Genomic DNA, 18,456 nt, shown 5'->3' with positions numbered 1-18,456 from the left:
CACTATTCATGTATATTATACTGCTAATGGCAGTTCCACCATAATTATAAAACCTGAAAAATTAATCAATAAATTTCAATTAATTTATTTTAATGTCAAAATAGAAACTACTAAATAAAATGAGGTAAGTTTTTAATGTGTGACCTCAACACTGTCTATGGTTAGAAAGTATAATTTGTTACTTCAGTGAAATATTTACCAGCTACTTTGGTTTCACTCAAACTCAAAACCTTCAATTAGAATAGTGCGTTGACATTAATACACAAGTTTATCACCAGTTATGTAGGTATTTTAAAGATTTATTCATCTTTTTTTTATAGGATTCTTTCTGAGTTAAGGCATTACTTTTATGGAATAATCTTTTCAATATTGGAGAGTAACTAGGAATGAAAAGTAATAGGAAAATAATTTAGATTGCCATGCATTGATTTTATTCTTCAGTATCTAAACACTCATCTTTCCCCTCATTTTCAGTTCTCTGACTGCTTGGGTCCATACCATACAGAGATGTTTAATGACATCATAGGAAAGGCTGATGTCATACTTTCAATATTATGACTTAAGTGTAGGCTTCAGCAAAAGGAACAGATGGCTGCAGGAGAGAAACCCCTTGTTTAAATTAGACTAACACCCGAAGTTGGCTCTGAATTGTGAAAATATAATTAAAATATTATTTTAAAATACATTTTGTTGTTTATACAGCTTTTTACCATATGAACTTTCCAGCTGCCACATAGCACAAAAGAGGCTGCGTTTTTCATGTAAGGCAATACACAGTTCAAGGAATGATGGTATTGAAGAGAGTGAAGATAAATCTCGTAGACATGGCAATCCGATTTGTTAAAATGTCACATTTCATGGGAATGGTGTCAGAGTCATGAAAAATTGCTTTAGAAGAAAAAAATTACTAGTGGAAGGTTTTGGTGTGTAAAATGTACTTGAGAGAATGCATGACCAGTGCCTGTGTTCGCCCTGACCTTGGGCTGGTCTGCCCAAATGTCTGTTCAAGAGTGCAGTTTGAGCTATTCAACAGATATCAATATCGGCATGCCTTAATTGTATTTTATTCGGCACTCATATACACATTGCAGAGCTTTTCTACATTTCAGTTGTCAAATATTTGTCTGGATTTTCTTTGTAAACAGGCCCTGAAAGGAAGTCCACGATAAATCATAAAGGAGGACATTTGCATAACACTTAAAAGGTTAAAAATAACTTTTCTTAACCCCTTTTGAGAGATGAGCAAAAAGTTGGAGGCTTATGTGACCTGCTCAAGGTCACGCAGCAAGAAAGTGCTGGTGGCAGAACTAAAATTAGGCCTGGTAACCCCAGCACCCCCTATTTCTCCATTGTCCCATGCAGGCAGAGACTAGTCACTGCATTCATGAAAGCATAGCTGTGGCAATGTCATCCCACAGTTTCAACCTGAAATGGATCCAAGGTGTGTGTTTCTGTCAGTGAGTACTCTTTGCAAACCATCGTAGGTTTTACGTAAAATCTAACCATAGTCAAACCCAAGAACGTATACCAGTAGCCACGATGACACGTTTGAAAGGTTTTTATTTCCTATTTTCCTATCATCTGCTGTAGTGATAACAGAAGAATTGTCAGTGGACACGAGTAAATGGAAATAACGAAGTGTTCTTAGTAAATATTGTCTTTGAGAAATGTTTCCTTGCTTATCAGGCTCCTCCTTTGTTGCCAGAGTGACTTTCTTAATTTCTCATTCTGTGGTTGGATCTAAGCCAATATGACTAGATAAATTGTGCACAATGTATATACTGTACAGTGCATACTATACATAATGCCTGCACATACATAACCCTAATAATAAACTGTTAGGAAAGACAGAACCGTACACACAGGATTCTAAATGTTTAAACCATTTCATGTGTCAAACATTCCAATTGTTCATTTGAAAAGTGCCACTCTTTAAATATATAAAAATGTTTTGCTCAATTTAAGTTTGCCAAAAATTTGCCTGGAATTGTTTTTGACTGATTTCATATTCAATAGTATTCACAGGAATTAAAAGTCTACAGTTCCGAGGATACCAGATAATCATTTTCTAGTGGCTTTTCAAAGACAATCTTAAGGTTAAAAGTCACCATAATTATAATTAAATAATCATTTTGAAGGCAGAGAATGGGTCTTGCTCTCTGCTACCTCCCAGGGTCTAGTTTATGGTAATTAGGCACAAAAATAAATATTTGTGGAAGTGAGGGAGGGAGGAAGGAAGGAAGAGGGGAAGGAAAAGAAGAAGGAAGGAAGCAAACGAAGGAATATTCCATTCATTTCATCTCATTAACAGCATGAAAAAAAATGTATCAAAATTGTATCCTTTGAGAGTTGGGCAGATTTGGCAGGAATCATCGGGGTAAAGAGAATAAAAGGTGTTGTTAGCCCATCATCTGTGTTCTCTCTTCTCCCCTGTCAGAAACACTTGGGTCAAATTCTTCCACCTTCCACATGGAGCAATTTTCAAAGAGATGTGCTATTTTCCTGTGCTTAATTTATTATTTTCCCCCTCCTCAAACTCGAAGCCCTGGATTTCCATCAAAGCCCTTTGGTTTGTTAAATAGATAACCAATTAGAAAAAGACTGAGGCATAGCACCTGTCTGATGCCTTCCTGGGGCCTCAAAATGTAATCAGTCAATAGTTAGTACCCAAATACCTTCCAGCCATGTTGTTTTACCCAAGTATCCTTGGTAAGGAAAGAATTGTGTTGTCATAAAAACACCTATAGCTACGCTACAGCATATTAAGGATGAAACGTCCTTGGAAATGGATCTCAAAAAGACTATCTGTGTGGTGTCTTCTTCAATCACATAATCCCTATTAGACTGAGGGCTGAGGCAGTGCTGTGAAAATATGCCACCTGGAAATGTGGGTAGAGTTTTAACAGGTAGTAAAATCAGAATAAATGATTAAAAGGTATAAAGCCTTTATAGATTAACAGCCCTAAAAAGAACACCTCAGTGCTGGTCTTCTTTTGCAATGAATGTTGACTTTGGGCAACTGTAACTGTCAAGGGCAGCCCCCTACGAGGTTCCCTCGGGTTAAATTCACAGCAGTCCACGGCACTTCCACAGGCCCATATTTCTTAAAGAGAACAGATGGTTAGGGGAGGGCCTAGACACAGAAGCAGATTTATCTTGTCAGGCTGTTATCTCCAGGTAAATGACCTTAAGCAGGTCACAAATGGTCACATGACAGCAGTGTGGTTCAGAGGTGTCCTAAGGTGATGGCCATTTGTTAACTCTTCCCTCTCGGGGTCCCAACTGCTCCTTTTGGACAGACAGGCATACAGCAGTTTTGTTGTTGTTGCTGCTGCTGCTGTGTGTGTGTGTGTGTGTGTGTGCGCGCGCGTGTGTATTTTAAGGTTAAATGCCTTATGCATGAATGCTAGTGAAGATTTATATATTTTCAAAAACATTTAATTGCTTCATTGTGATTGTAGACATCCTGGAATATTTTATTTTGTTTTCTCAACAATAAAAATCCTACATTTAAGTGGATAAATGAACGCTTTTACAGATAGTCAAGGCTGAGCGTCAGTCTGGCTAAAAGGGACTGCAGGGCACAGCCAATACCTTGACTGGTTACCTCACAATCACAATAGCCTGTGGGTTCAGAACCTTCTCCTTTAAGCCCGAAAAACATGGTGGGAGAAACAAAATGATTTTCTGTTTTTGTTTTTGTTTTCCTGGAGGCCTTGTTTTCAGGATGCTTTCCTCTTTGTATGTCATCTGTGCACTTTGTTGCATGAAATACATGCCCTTTTGTGATTTGTCCCCATTATAAAAGCTGAAGTCCTTGCCCGCTCAGTACAGATCAGATTGTGTGTGTAACCCAGCAGACCTCAGAGAGTCTGTGAAAGGCTGACCTAGTCAAACTTCAGCCTGGCAACGTCTTGCTGTGAACAGTCACATCAAAAGGCTAAAGTTGACTGCATCTGCCTCCCTGATTATTTTTTTCTGTTACTTTATCCAGTTTGTTTTGCCAAATGCACTGCTTTTTCTAAAGGCATTTTCCCCAGTTGCCTTTCTACTGAAATGTTCATACTTCTATGTACAGAGGATGCCCAAAAAATATAAACACGCTTTAAAAAAGGAAAAGACTGTATTAAAATTGTAATAATATATACCAATAACAAAAGATGAATAAAGTCACGTGTATACATTTTTTTGGTACCCCCAGTATTTCTTTGCCAGGTACCGGAACCCTGAAATATCCCTAATAGAGACACAGAATGGGGTCTAGAAATGGCCTCAGTATTTTCTAGGATGCACAGAGTTTGTATGATGTCAGGTCAACCTCCCCATTTCATCCGGAGACATTCTAGAGGGAGGTATTGACATGGTAGTCAATGAAAATCAGATAACGTAGCTTTATTGTTTAAAAGAAAGTACATACACATATGTGTGTACACATATATGTTTGATTTTATGAGCAAGGGACAGACATATATATTTACTTTATATTATTTTATGAGCAAGGACTAAACATTGTTTGTATTTACGTATGAGCAAGGAAGTTCTACTGTGCTAGGAATTAAGGTTTATTTGACAATTTCCAATGAAAGTGTATTTCTTTTTTGTGCCAAGCATAAGTTTTTAACTTACCTACATGTCTAACTGTAAATAGTGCTAGGAAGATTCTTCTTTAAGGATCATCACGAGCCGGTTTTAGCAGGATGGCAGACTAAACGTTCACAGAAAACCTTCCAGGCATAGTATATGTAAAATACTGACTACATGGAAGGGAGAGAAATCATAGTTTTAAATGCTTGGTTGAGCTGGTGGGAAAGTAAAGGGCTTGCTCAGGGGGCAAAAACAAGAGAGGAGAGAAAATGAGGAGTAAGGGGAAATCCAGAACTACCACAGTCCTTGGGGGTTTTATGGGGCCTGGTAACAGAAAGCCAGGGCCGGAATACGGTGGGAGAAATTGGACACACAGCCTCTGCCTGCACATAAAGGAACAACTCCTCTCACCCAGAGACAACACTCATGTGGGTGGACTAGGTTAAAACTGGCCCACAAAGGGAGTCTTTAGAGATTATATGTCTTTCTCAGTCTTGTCCTCTGGCAAATGGGAGGCAGGTTGAGAAAAACATCCCGCCTGAGAATCCATAACCCCAACCTGTACTCACTGAGTTTAGGGGCCAGAAATCACAGCACCTGTGTAGTTCTGAACGCCTCAAGTCAAAAGTTTAGTTTAAAAAGTCACAAGAAGACAAATACTGAATCATTTTCCTTGTACTCGTATGAGGTTCCTCGAGTTGTCAAATTCATAAAGAGGGATGGTAGAATGGGGTTGCCATAGGCCAGGGGCAGAGGGCATGGGGAACTGTCGTTTCATGGGTATAGTTTCAGCTTTGCCAGATAAAAAGCGTTCTGGAGATTGGTTGCACAACAATGCGAATGTACTTACTACTGAACTGTACATTTAAAAATGGTTAAGATGGTAAATTTTATGTTATGTGTATCTTAGCCCAATTAATTTTTTTTTTAATTTAGTTTAGAGTAATTCCAGGTTGCTAGTGCCCCTAACTGCCTACAAGAAATAAATAAACAAACAAAAAAACAGGAAAAAAAAAAGCAAAAAACTCCAAGCCAGACTCATGATAATTTCTAAGGAATCTAACATCACAATAAAAGAAAATTTTAATACAAGGAAATAATCTCACATTAATGAAAGCCAGAAGAATCAACAAACTATAAATCACAGTAAAAAGAATAGAAATTAGGTTTATTAATTACAAGGTAAACATTGTATGCTTAATATGTTTTAACGATTGAATTGAAAACTTGTTGAAGGAAAAAAAAAATTAACACAATTAACCAAGCAGATTTGAAAAGTAACACATAGAACTTACAGAAATAAAGAAGAAATAATAGTTCTTAGTATTATAAACCAAATTGATAGGCTAAGCAACAGATTGATTCCGCTGGAGAGAGAAGTGGTAAATGGGAAGACAGAATTGAAGAAGTTACAACTCAAAGATGCAAATGAATGGAAATATGAAGGAGATGTTAAGAGACATGGAGGATAGGTAATTAGATCCCACATATACCAAATTGCAGCTTATGATGCAAATATAAAGAAAATATGTGAAGCAATATTTGAAGAGAATGCCCAAGTTTTCGAGAAACAATGAAAGATAGATCCTCATCTCCAGGAATCCCAGCTTAGAAGTGACTGCAGTGTATTATTAGTCACATTGGTACTGTGTTCATTCCTTAATTGATTCAATCTAAAGGCTAATGTGTACCCTTTACAACATTGTTAGGCTTGCTCATAAAATTAACTGCAGGCAACATCTGTTTATATAGTCAGTTATTTTGCTGGCCCCTACATAGCTAATCATCCATAATCATTTGGTAGTTTGCTCTCCTTTGTACATAGTCTGCTTACCTGTCAAGGTGCGACATAACTGTTTTGGAGATGTCTGCACCTGCTTCTTGCAATACTCGGATAATCTGAAAGGGCGCACTTGGATTCCTTCCCGGATGAATAATAACAGGACAGCCAAGCTGAGCCTGGGCATGAGCTGTGGCCTGAAGAACCCTTCTTTCGCTCTCAGTCAGAGGCCAGGAGCAACCAATTTCTCCAATAACACCACACTTGATACTGGTTCCATCAGCTCCATGGAGAATTTCATTCATGAGGACATCAGTAAGCTAATGGAAGGGTGGGAATGAAAATACGTTACAGACTGCGGAATTTGTCAACATAGAGTCACCACAGCATGTGAATGAATTTATTCATTTAGTCATTCATTGTTTTCAAAATGTATTCATCATTTATTCAACTCATAATTGGTCAAAGAAAAAGGCATTTTGCTGGCCAGATCTCAAATTCAACAAGTTATTCTAAATCAAAGATTCAGTAATATCTCACTGTGATTATTCAACAAGAAAGTCATGGCTTTGGGGGGCAGCCGACTGACTCAGTGGTTAGAGCGCAGCGCTCATAACACCAAGGTCGCCGGTTCGATTCCCACATGGGTCAGTGAGCTGCGCCCTTCACAACTAGATTGAAAACAACGACTTGACATGGAGCTCATGGTTCCTGGAAAAACACACTGTTCCCCAATATTCCCCAATAAAAAAAAAAAATTAAAAAAAAAAAGTCATGGCTTTGGGAAGCTATAGGAAAAACAAACAAACAAACAAAAAAGCATGACTTAATGAAAATATATTCAACTGAGAAAAAAAAATCTGTAATTTAACCTTAAAAGCATCTAGAACATAAAAAGAGTGCCCTTGAATCTGTATCAACAGTACCAAGTAATTCTTTAATTCTCCCTTATTGATGCGGTCCTTTATCCTGCATAGCGTAGAAAGTTCACAGCACACAATACTCATGTTACATTTTTGGTCATGTGTAGCTACTGCTACGAGTGGCTGGAATACTGTGCAATAGCTGACATTGTGATAGTCCTCGGATAATACAAATATATAAAAAAAGGAAAGGCCTGATTAAAAAACAATGCAGATAAAATTTTGAAATAAAAGTGTTTTAAAGATTAAGTGATTCTTTGCAAAGACTGCAGCTTGACACGCTATGCCTATGAAGCAGGCAATGGAGGATACATACAAATATGTATAAACACATACCTGTATGTATAGAAAGAGAGCACATACACGTGCAAAAAAACGGCTTACTGTTTACTTGTTCTTTTTGTCCCTGAAAGATTTGCTTCTTCCTGCCCATTCTTGCTTAAAATCTTATTATGACAAAAACAGGGGAATGGATTTTCTTCCACCCCTCCTGTTTTGTAAAAGGCAAAGGAAACATATTCGCAAATGTGCCAAGTCTCTGCCTGCCAAGTTTCACCCTACAGTGAATTTTTATTGCTGGTTATTATAAAATCCAGAAAGAAAATTGAGGTTGTATAACTGAAGCTTATCATGGGAAACTGAGGTTTACAAACAGCCTGGGGCACCACCACTGAGCATGGATATGACATACCCTCATACGAATCTAAGTATGAACACGTTGAGGTTTTCAGTGACCAATCACTTTTTCGTTGTAAAATGAAATGTTCCCAATTTGAGTCTCAATGGGCAGATGTCTTTGTTAGCTAACAAATTTCTGTAGCATGCCCTGCTAGCTCGGAGCCCATGACATTTCCCAATGTGGATGACACGTGGGGATAATCCAACCTCTGAAGTTCTGGCTATTCAGAATGTATACACAAACATTGTTAAAGAACTTAAGGCTTTTTACCTGCTCCACTGACATGGCTCTGGTCTCTGCAGAGTGAGTTGCATCCACATAAAACCCAGCTCCGGATATGATATGAACGCCCGTCTCTTCTGCAAGCCACTTCAAAGTCTGCACATCCCGGCTAATCCCGGTGGTTGTGTTCTCCACCAAAGCCCCTCCACCTCTGGCTTTAAAATACAACAATTCTTCCTTGATGGCTTCCGTCTCCTGATTCAACTGAAGATTCTCTTTATGGGAATAAGGGTTTTTCTGTATCCAAAACAAATTTTTCATCATAATAGGTTCCTTAGAGGTAGCTTCGTGACATAGAGGAGGTGGGTAGTAACAGCAGTCAAAGGTCATTGTCAAATGTTCATGGCTCAGGGTGCGGCCCAGTCTGTTTGGCTCCACCAGGCCCAAAACAGTTTGGACTTTCCCACTTAAGGAAGACATTTCTGATGGTACCAGGAGATTCTTTAAAAAGAGTGTTTTCTGGAAAAAAAGAAAACAATAATCAGCAAATTTAACACACACATAAATTCTTTACATAGGGAATAGGAGGCTGTGAATGTACCCCTGTGTAAGAAAGAATCAATGAAACCAGAGATACGATCTCACTTATCATCCTGCGACAGTCAGAGTCTGTCCCTTGTAAATTGTGTAAGTTCACTGCAGCTCTAAGTGACATGCAAGGTGTTAAATGTCCCCCAACCACTTCCACTGGGACTCCTCTGCCTGATTAAATCCCCACCTCATCTACTGGAAATATGTCTTGATATTCAGTTCACATTTTTCTTTTGCTTAATTTTATCTCATTAGTCATAGCTATACTTCCTTGGATAATTCAGCAGTAATCACCATTAAAAAAAAAACTCTTCATAATCAATAACATATCAAAACCAGCCATGTATCAGAACTGTTTCATTTGTCATTTTTCAGCTAAATTAAATGTACTGGGGTTACTGATCTTCATTCACTATCCGACTGAACAAACTTCTCTTGAAGGTCCACCATGTGTCAGCAATCAGAGATAGAAAGAGGCATGAGACAAAAATCTCTCACCTTGATGATTTCCCAGTTTATTCCCCGCAAAATAACCGAGGGGAGCACGCCTAGGTTTACTAATGAAAAAACCACAACAAACAAGCCTCTCCACTCTAGATATTTTATTTTGTTTTGGGCACACAGTCAGAAATGTACTTCAAAAATAATTAAAAGCAAAATGCAATATACAGAGGATGTATTACAGAATTGTACTGGAAACCTATATAATTTTATTAACCAATGGCACCCCAATAAATGTAATTAAAACAGCAAAAACCCTTAGTTAAAATGAAAGCAACTGTGATTTATTGAAACTGAAACCTGCTGTCTTTAAAAAAAGAGTAAATACCTCTCTATTTATCCTCTATTCACTTTCATGTGTAACACAAATTAAGTTTTCCCCAAGTTTCCATCAGTGACAGCAAGAACCCCAATTCCGAATGAAACTTCATTCGAAAGTACCTTTCCTAAATGAAGGGATTTCACTTGGAGAGGAAAAAAAGGCACCAATGAAGGTGGCCAAGAGCAAAACCCCTGCCAGAAACCAGTGTTCCACACTGAGCACCCACCAGACACATTCAGAGGACGGTGACAAAAACTGACTGGGAACTGGGTAAAAGACAGTGCCTTTGGAAGCTCTCAAATTATTCCTTTAAAAGACATTCTGAAATGATGTTTCCCTATATCCCTTTGAAAGACTTCTCTGACTTTCTGAGCATCAGTTTTCTCATCTGTAAATTAGAGTAAAAACGTACATTTCATAGGCTTTCATAAGAATTAAATTAGGTACCACAGGTAAAAAGACCTGTTAAAGAATTTGGCACATACCGTGTTTCCCCAAAATTAAGACCTAGTTGGATAATCAGCTCTAATGCATCTTTTGGAGCAAAAATTAATAAAAGACCCGGTCTAATTTTACTATAAAACCGAGTTAATATAATATAATATAATATAATATAGGATAGGATAATATAATATAATACCTGGTATAATATAATACTGGGTCTTATATAATATAATATAAAATAATATAATATAATATAATATAATATAATATAATATAATATAATATAATATAATATAATACTGGGTCTTATATTAATTTTTGCTCCAAAGGACGCATTAGAGCTGAGCTGATTGTCTGCCTAGGTCTTATTTTCGGGGAAACATGGTAGCACACACTCAACAAATAGATTTGTTACACTAGTTCTAGGAGCTATCATGTATCTCCTAGGTTATTTCTTTTCACAAAGAGTGGTTGATTAGAAAAGAAGTCACGTGGGGGAGCAGTGGGGATAAGACAAATTTTTAATGGACAAAATGCCTACATAAGGCAAGGCAAGGGTTGGGGAAAAGAGAGCACTGAGTTAAAGGCCAGTTTGCATCAAGCTACTGCGATTATCTGGAACTTAGGCGTGTGATGCATATTGGCCCAAGATGTGCAAATGATTGACTTAGACTGTGTACCGGAGAACTTTAGCACTTGTGGCTGGCATGGCCATTCGTGGTTGGTTGACAGTACTCTTTGGCAAGCCAAGTTTCCAACATCTAAATAATTCACATGGCGGCCATGATGACAGAAGATGGCAGCTGTTTAGAGAATCACTGTAGCTGACTGTCACAACACAGGGCAATATTTTTCACTGATGGTGGCTAGGAACTACTTTTCAATTCTTTATTCCCTCTTACTGAGAGCAAGAGGTACATAACTAGTTCTTTTAGTCGATGAACTCACAGTACCATTAATAATCGATTCAGTCTTTCATGGCCGTTCGTTTGTTCTTTCCTTCCTTTTGGCTGAGTATCTTATAGATGTGTTCCTAGAGAGTCACTGGGGGCCAGAAGACTGATAAAAACACTATCACTTTTACTAGCAAACTACCAAACTGCATATTTAATTGACATACATTTGAAAGAGCAGTGTTGCTAAGTTTCAAGCTCACAAGCTGTGAGTCTTTGTGGGGGGAAAAATCACTTAAGAAATGTCACCTCTTCTGGGAAATTCCTCTAAACCCTCTCAGACAGAACTAGTTGGAGCTTCCTATGATCACACACAAGGTAACCCCTACTTAAAGGATAAGAAAAGATTAAGGAACAAACTGTAGCCAGCACGGCTCTAAGCTGGAATGTATCTTGTAGTGGGATAAAATATGTTTGTAGAGCTCATGGTTTCTGTGCAGCTAGGGAATACTCTTTGGTCCACACTCAGTCTGGAAGTTGTTTTCTTCTCCAAATACAGGCCAGCGTCTATTAAGGGCCTTCCATCATAGAGATGAGGGTTCCCTAGACACAGAGGACAGTAATGGACAATGAGAGCTGCAGTGACCCCCAGACAGGAGTGACCCCCAACAATAAAATGCAGGCTTCTGACATTTTGCTGAAAATCCATGGAAGCTTTGCTCAGCATTAACACGTCCAGCATTAATACAGAAGGTAGTGGGAAAGGAATAACTGGAGCTATAAACACGTGTGTCAAAGCTTTGTTGTACTTCAAAGCAGAAATCTGAGTGGATGGAGAGGCTGAGCATGGTCAGCAATTACTATTACAGCCTGGTCAAAAGATACAACCCTTCTAATTCCAATGGGTACAGACTCAAAAAAGAACATTAAAAACGGGGTGGGGCAGGGAGAACAATAAGAGAAGAGAATGAGAAAACAGTATTTCAACACTGAGCTAGAAACCAGAGACAACAGGTAGGATTTGTCAATTTTGAAAATATGGGCATAAATTCACTTTTATAGAATATATAGCAAATTTGCCAAAGTATTGAAAATTGGGTGGTAGGTGGGTAGTCCGGGGGCAATTTTAGTTTCACTGAGACTTTTGCCACAGCTATTTCACCCTGGCCATGCTGCTGAGAATTTTTTTGTCTACCTAGGCTGAATATCCATTTCAGTTACATTTCACCTTTCAGAAGGTAGGCCTTCCTGAATATTCTATGTATGAATGAGCGGAGTTTTGAATGCATTTTGCTGTCCTCCGTATGTCACAGACATTTACCCTCTTCCTGGCTCTGGTGCATCGGGTCCTATAGACCTGGTGAAAGATCCCTGCGGTGCAATTTTACATGTACTGGTCAAATTGGCAAGTTGATGTTTGGCAAATTGGTTTTCAGTTCACCTACCTAACAGGGGTGTAAACTCTAATCTCTATAATAAATCCCTGAGTTCATTTCATTTATAGTTGTTTTCTTTCCTGATCAAACCCTAACTGATCAAAAATGGGAAGGCATTCCAGAGTTTTATGCAGGAGGCGGTATGAACTGAATAATCTGGCAGCCCCTTGGAGCATGGACAGAAGGAGGTTCAGTGGGTGTTGCCAGAATTTGGGAAAAAAATCAGGTGGTGGCTTGTTTTAAGATGACACCAGTGGAGATGGTGAGGAAGCAGCAGCAGTTAAGAGGTACAGCAGATGGAAGTTTCTAACCGGTCTTGCTGGCGCTATAAAAGTTCCCCCACATAAATGGACGCCTAAGAAAAAAGTCCCGGCTGATGCAAATATGTGGGCACTCCTATTTTTTTAAGGGTTGCATCACACCACAGAGCGACGGTACTCTCTGAACACTGCCCTTAAAGCTGACTTTGATTTGTGACTGAAATATTTTAAAAACCACGTACTATTTGTTAAAGCTCTTTTGAATACTTCTGCCACATGCAGGTTCAAGCCTGTGACATGTGTCCTCTCAAACAGCGTGGGTCTGGTGGCGGAACCGCGGTGACACAAGGATTTCCTCCTTGCACACATTACATGTCCACTTGCTCAGATATTTATGGTTAAATGGCCCTACTGCATGGAGATTTATAACTTTTCATATTAAATATTGTCAAAAAAAATCAATAATCATGTTCTGGATAAAGAGAAAGAAATCCAACCACTTCAGTACACCGAACAATAACGGGCCCCAGCAAGTTCTTCCAGCTATGACATAAATAAAACAAAACCACTCAGAGATATGAATGAGCAGCTTGTATCTTGTATTGAAAGAAAAATGGTAGGTTTCATTCCCAAGCCTTTGTTTTTGTGTTGTGTTTTTTTTTCTCTCTGTGACTAAAGAAGTAGGACATACAACCTGGGGATATTTCCAAATTCCAAATAACAAATATACAGATGGTGGCCGAGATGTACCTAGGATGTGACACTCCTGGAAAAAGGCTTTCACAGACGGGTCTGCCAGGGGAAGGTGCCCTCCTCTGGGTCAGCTCAAGCCTTTCCTGCCCTGCACTCTTTGAGGTGAATAGTTCATCTAAACTGACAGGACAGTTAAGTCAAGTGATTTTTAAAGTCAGAAATCACATCGGGCTGCTCATTTGAAGGCATCAGGCTTGTGGCTTAACTGACTCTAGTCAAACCCTGTGCTAACTGGCCAACCCTTCAAGTCACACACACACACACACACTATAACGTTTGTTGGTCAATAGCATTAGTATGACGTTTAGGGCAACAGTGGACCACATATACGACAGCGGTCCTATAAGATTTTAATGGAGCTGAAACATTCCTACCCGTTAGTGATGTTGTAGCCTCCTAATGTGGTAATGCAATGCCTCACTCTCCTGTGTGTAGTGATTCTGGTGGAAACAACCCTACTGGGCTGCCAGTCATGGAAAAGCACAGCACAGGTAATTATGTACAGTACCTAATGCTTGATAATGATAATACACAACTGTGGTACTGTTTATCTAGTTGCTATACTTGTAATTGTTATTTTAGAGTGTACTCTTTCTACGTATAGTTTTTTAAAAAGTGTACTGTAAAACAGTATGCTGTGTCAGGCCAGCAGCAGCCTCCTGCATTTCATCTTTACTGCGTTTCTTCATCACATCATTTCTCTTGTGTTTTAGTCGCATGTCGTTTTGGACAGTCACATGCTGTACAGACTTGCAGCCTAGGAGCAACAGGCTGCACCATAGAGCCTGGGGGTGTGGTAGGCTGGACCATCCAGGTTTGTGTAAGTGCACTCTGGGATGTTCGCACGACGAAATCACCCTAATGTCTCATTTCTCAGAACGTATCCCCATCATTAAGCGGTACATCACTGTACTGGCTTCTTAAATTTGTTATCTGTCAACAAACTGAAAATGTTTTCTCCTTAATAAAAGAAAAGGTGAGAGGGAGGAGGAGGGGAAGGAAGAAGGAGAGTGGAGGGGAGGAGAGGGTGGGAGGAAAAAGCCACTCTCTCTACTCAGGTCAAAATTCAGCATTCCTCACCACATATAATACTGTGTTTCCCTGAAAATAAGACCTAGCTGGAGAATCAGCTCTAATGTGTCTTTTGGAGCAAAAATTAATATAAGACCCAGTATTATATTGTATTATACTGTACTATATTATATTATATTAAAGATCCAGTCTTATAGTAAAATAAGACCGGGTCTTAGATTAATTTTTGCTCCAAAAGACGCATTAGGGCTGATTGTCCGGCAAGGTCTTATTTTTGGGGAAACAGTAGTAACATCCAAGAGTTGGGACAAGTGCAGTATTGTCAAAACACTGTCTATGAAACTGACCTTTATGTGTTTCTTCACTTGGAAAACTGAGATCTAGCTCATCTTAGCTCTTCTCATTCTCACAAGAAGGTTACACACTCAGTACTGTGAGAATGTGTGATGTAAATTTGATGTTGCTACTCACATATAATCCTGGGAGTGACACATATACCACGCTGCTTTATACAGCAGTTACAACTTCCTTTTCTTCATAAAGACCTCTCCACATTGAAGTGAGTTCTCAGCTTTTTATAGAGAATTTTCTCTTCCATGGATTTCTAGCAATAGGTTGTCTCCTATTTTGAGCAAATTACACAGCTGGCCCTTAACTGTATTTAGTCATTAAAGAGCTTAAAATTTGTGTTAAATTCCTGGAAAATCACAAATTAATGTTTAAAACATACAAAACACCTATATTTCTCATACAATTTCACTTGGAAGGCTATTCTTGAGGTGGTTTGGTTTTGTTGAAAGAACCTTTAGTTTGGATCAAGAGCTCTTGGCTCTTCCACTAAGTAGCTGTGTGACTTTGGGCAAGTTTCTTGACCACTCTGAGCCTGTTTTCCCACTTGTGAAATGAAGGGGTTGAACCAGATGACTTCCAGATGACATCCATGCTTCTGTGATATCCTTTAACTGGAAATGGATAGTATTGACTTTCTATAGATTATTTACTCTCCACAAAGGCTATACTTTAAGAACAGTTTTTCAAATGTATATTTTATACAAGTGCATACATAACATACATGTACATGAAGAGAGAGTGAGAGAGAGAGAGATTGAGATTATATGAATGAATTTAAGTCTTAGATCCTTCTAAGTTTAAATGAGAACTGTAGGAGGGATGAATAACCCTGAACTGGGAGTCCAGGCTCCAATGTTCTCTAGCTGTGTGATTGTAAAAGCTTATAATTGTCACCCCAATAAACGTTAATCAAAAAAAAAAAAAAAAAAAAGCTTACAGTGAGTTAGTTTCCTCACTTGAAAACTGGAATAATATCTACTGCATAAGATTTGGAATGAAAAACAGGCAAGATGATACATAAAAGCACTACCTAAATTACCATGTTTCCCCAAAAATAAGACCTAACTGGAAAATAAGCTGTAGCATGATTTTTCAGGGTGCTCATAATATAAAATAAGCCCTAATGCGTCTTTTGGAGCAAAAATAATATAAGACCCAGTCTTATTTTTGGGGAAATACGGTAGGAGTTATTTTATATTACAAGCATCCTGGAAAATCATGCTAGGGCTTATTTTCCGATTAGGTCTTATTTTCGGGGAAACATGGTATAAATGTCCAGAATTACTACACTCCACACTTCAACTTATTTTCCAAATATTTTCTGAGTATCCTTAGGCAAATGAATCTAAACTTGTTCTTTAAAAAAAACAGTAAGGGGCTGAAGTCTCTGATCAAACTGAGGCTCTAATTTTGCTTATAAATGAATTCTTTCATATGAGGCCTGGGGTTGTTCAAAGCAGTTTGACTTCACGCTTGACATCTCAGCTCATTAGGTTTTTGGAAATGACCCACAGAAGTGATTACAGCTATAGGAGGTCATTGTTCTCTGTGGATAACTGGTATTGGGAGTGCCTTTTTAAATGAATGCACATAGTACAGTGTTAGCTGGTCTCCACGGAGGCCTTTCGGTGAACCGTGCCTTCCAATAGTCATGTCCTCATGGAGGCCCCTTCCACGCTGAACCTGAGCTCACCTGTGACTTGTTTTAACCAATAGAGTGTGACAAGAGGGATGCTACATGTCAGCTTGGGACCTAAATCTTTGGAAGTAGCTTCTGCTTTTGTGCTTTGGGGAACCTTGAGATGCAATGTAGGAAGTCCGGCTACCCTCCCATGTGGAGAAGGAGAGACCACGTGGAGAGAGATCCTACCTCCCCACCCGTCACCCTAGGGTGCCCACTGAACTCAGCCTTGTCAAGAGATTAGAAAAGTGAGTGAGTTATCTTGAACATTCTGACCCAGCCCAGATCCCACATGACTGCAGGCCCAGCTACAGCCAACCCGGCAGAGTCTCGCCCATCCGCAGAATTATGAGAGATAATAAATGGTTGTTGTTTGAAACTAGTGTTTTGGGGATGGTTTGTTACACAGCAAGAGATAACCAAAATATATGGAGACCAATGCTGAGCCACATTTAAAGGACTTGATTAAGATTTCAAATTAGGAAAATAAAATAAATCTGACAAAAAGAAGTCATAATTATAAATATGTCCTAATTCTTAGAACAAAGAATTAGTTGAATGTTGGAATTTTGGGGAGGACAAAATTATGTGATATGACATCCTTTACTTGACTCTTGCACACCAGTGATGAAAAAGGTTATTTTTGTAAATACATTTCATTTTTTTTTTTTTACCAAGGTCCTCTTATTAACCAATTGTTATGTAACTAAATATTCAGAAGCACTTACCCTGACACTTTCTGTGCCAGTTTTTCCTCTTGGGCTGTCAAGAGTCTAAGACTGTCACATCCTCATTGGGCTTCATATGTGGGTTAGGATTTCTCCAATGTTACTTTTATCAACTCCATAACAAACTGGATCTTCTAAAGAAAGTTTGCTTTGCAATCTATTCACATCTTATTACTTGATATTTATGCACGTTTATTGTAATCAGCCAGCGATGAAGAAAAGGATGCTGGGATGCTAGGCAGGAACAGAAATTAGTATAAGTAGGAGTGCTTGAATGGGGATTCACGTTTGAGTGGTCAGTTCATTAGTGCATCGATTTGGTTTACCTCTTAACTCAGGCCGGGGGCACATGTATTGAAGATACCATATAACGAGATTTAACCGTATCTCCCAGCACATGTCACATTGTACTGAATTGATCTGTTAAGGGATTTGACTCTGTTTAACTGTGTGCTCAGTGTGTGTGTGTGTGTGTGTGTGTGTGTGTGTGTGTGTGTAGGAGCGGAACGGGGGGTGGGGGTCTCTCTTTCATCCCCTATACTTACATAGTCTCTAGCATTTGGTTTCCATCTGTGAAACTGAACTGAGAGAAAGAAAGTACAGTTGATTCTTGAACAATGAGAGGGTTACGGGTGCCAACCGCCACACAGTTGAACATCCAAGTATAACTTTTGACTCCCCCCAAATTTAACTACAGTCATCCCTCGATATCAGAGGGGGACTGGGTCCAGGACCCCCACGGATTCCAAAATCCCCAGGTGCTCCAGTCTCTATGTAGAACAACGCATAGAGTCAGCTCTTCCCATCCTTGGATTCAACCAAACAGGAATTGAAAACAGTATTTTGGATCCAGGATTGGGAACCTAAGGATGTGAAAGTGAGATATGGATGGCCGACTGTATATTTATTGAAAAAAAAATCCATGTATAGGCGGATCCAGGTAGTTCAAACCCATGTTGTTCAAGGGTCAACTGTAATTAATTTGTGCCTTAATTAAAGAATGAGTGAAATAGCCAAAATTTCATTGTAAAATGAATAAAGTAAGATTTAGTATAAATCTGAAATGACAATAAGATGAAAGTTTCCCTTTTTTGTTGTTGAAGTTTGCAAGTGAAACGCACATGTAATATATAGAATCAGACTCCAAATCCAAATTTGTAGAATGAAAATATCCTACAAATAATTACTTTTCCTTTTATATACAAACATCACAGTCTAGTTGAAATTACACATTCTTAGTGATAGATGAAGAGCATAGTGGGTACATACATAAACT

General features: G+C 38.7%; 1 protein-coding gene across 3 annotated transcripts in view; it reads right to left on the bottom strand.

The window, feature by feature from the left end:
• Positions 1–18,456, bottom strand: part of PTER (phosphotriesterase related) — a 56,044-nt gene that overhangs the window by 14,460 nt on the left and 23,128 nt on the right. For 2 of the 3 annotated variants that reach the window (XM_033100777.1, XM_033100775.1), the window contains exons 2-3: positions 8,237–8,707; positions 6,419–6,684 (exon numbers count right to left, since the gene is read on the bottom strand). In XM_033100777.1, coding sequence (XP_032956668.1) covers positions 6,419–6,684; positions 8,237–8,668 — 698 coding nt within the window. In that variant the 5' untranslated portion in view covers positions 8,669–8,707. Of the gene's footprint in view, positions 1–6,418; positions 6,685–8,236; positions 8,708–17,180; positions 17,793–18,456 lie in introns of those variants that run through there. The other variant, XM_033100776.1, reaches the window with a different exon arrangement.

This window comes from Rhinolophus ferrumequinum, assembly GCF_004115265.2.
Source record: "Rhinolophus ferrumequinum isolate MPI-CBG mRhiFer1 chromosome 5 unlocalized genomic scaffold, mRhiFer1_v1.p scaffold_110_arrow_ctg1, whole genome shotgun sequence".
Lineage (NCBI taxonomy): Eukaryota > Metazoa > Chordata > Mammalia > Chiroptera > Rhinolophidae > Rhinolophus > Rhinolophus ferrumequinum.
This window is presented reverse-complemented; position numbering and strand designations above follow the sequence as displayed.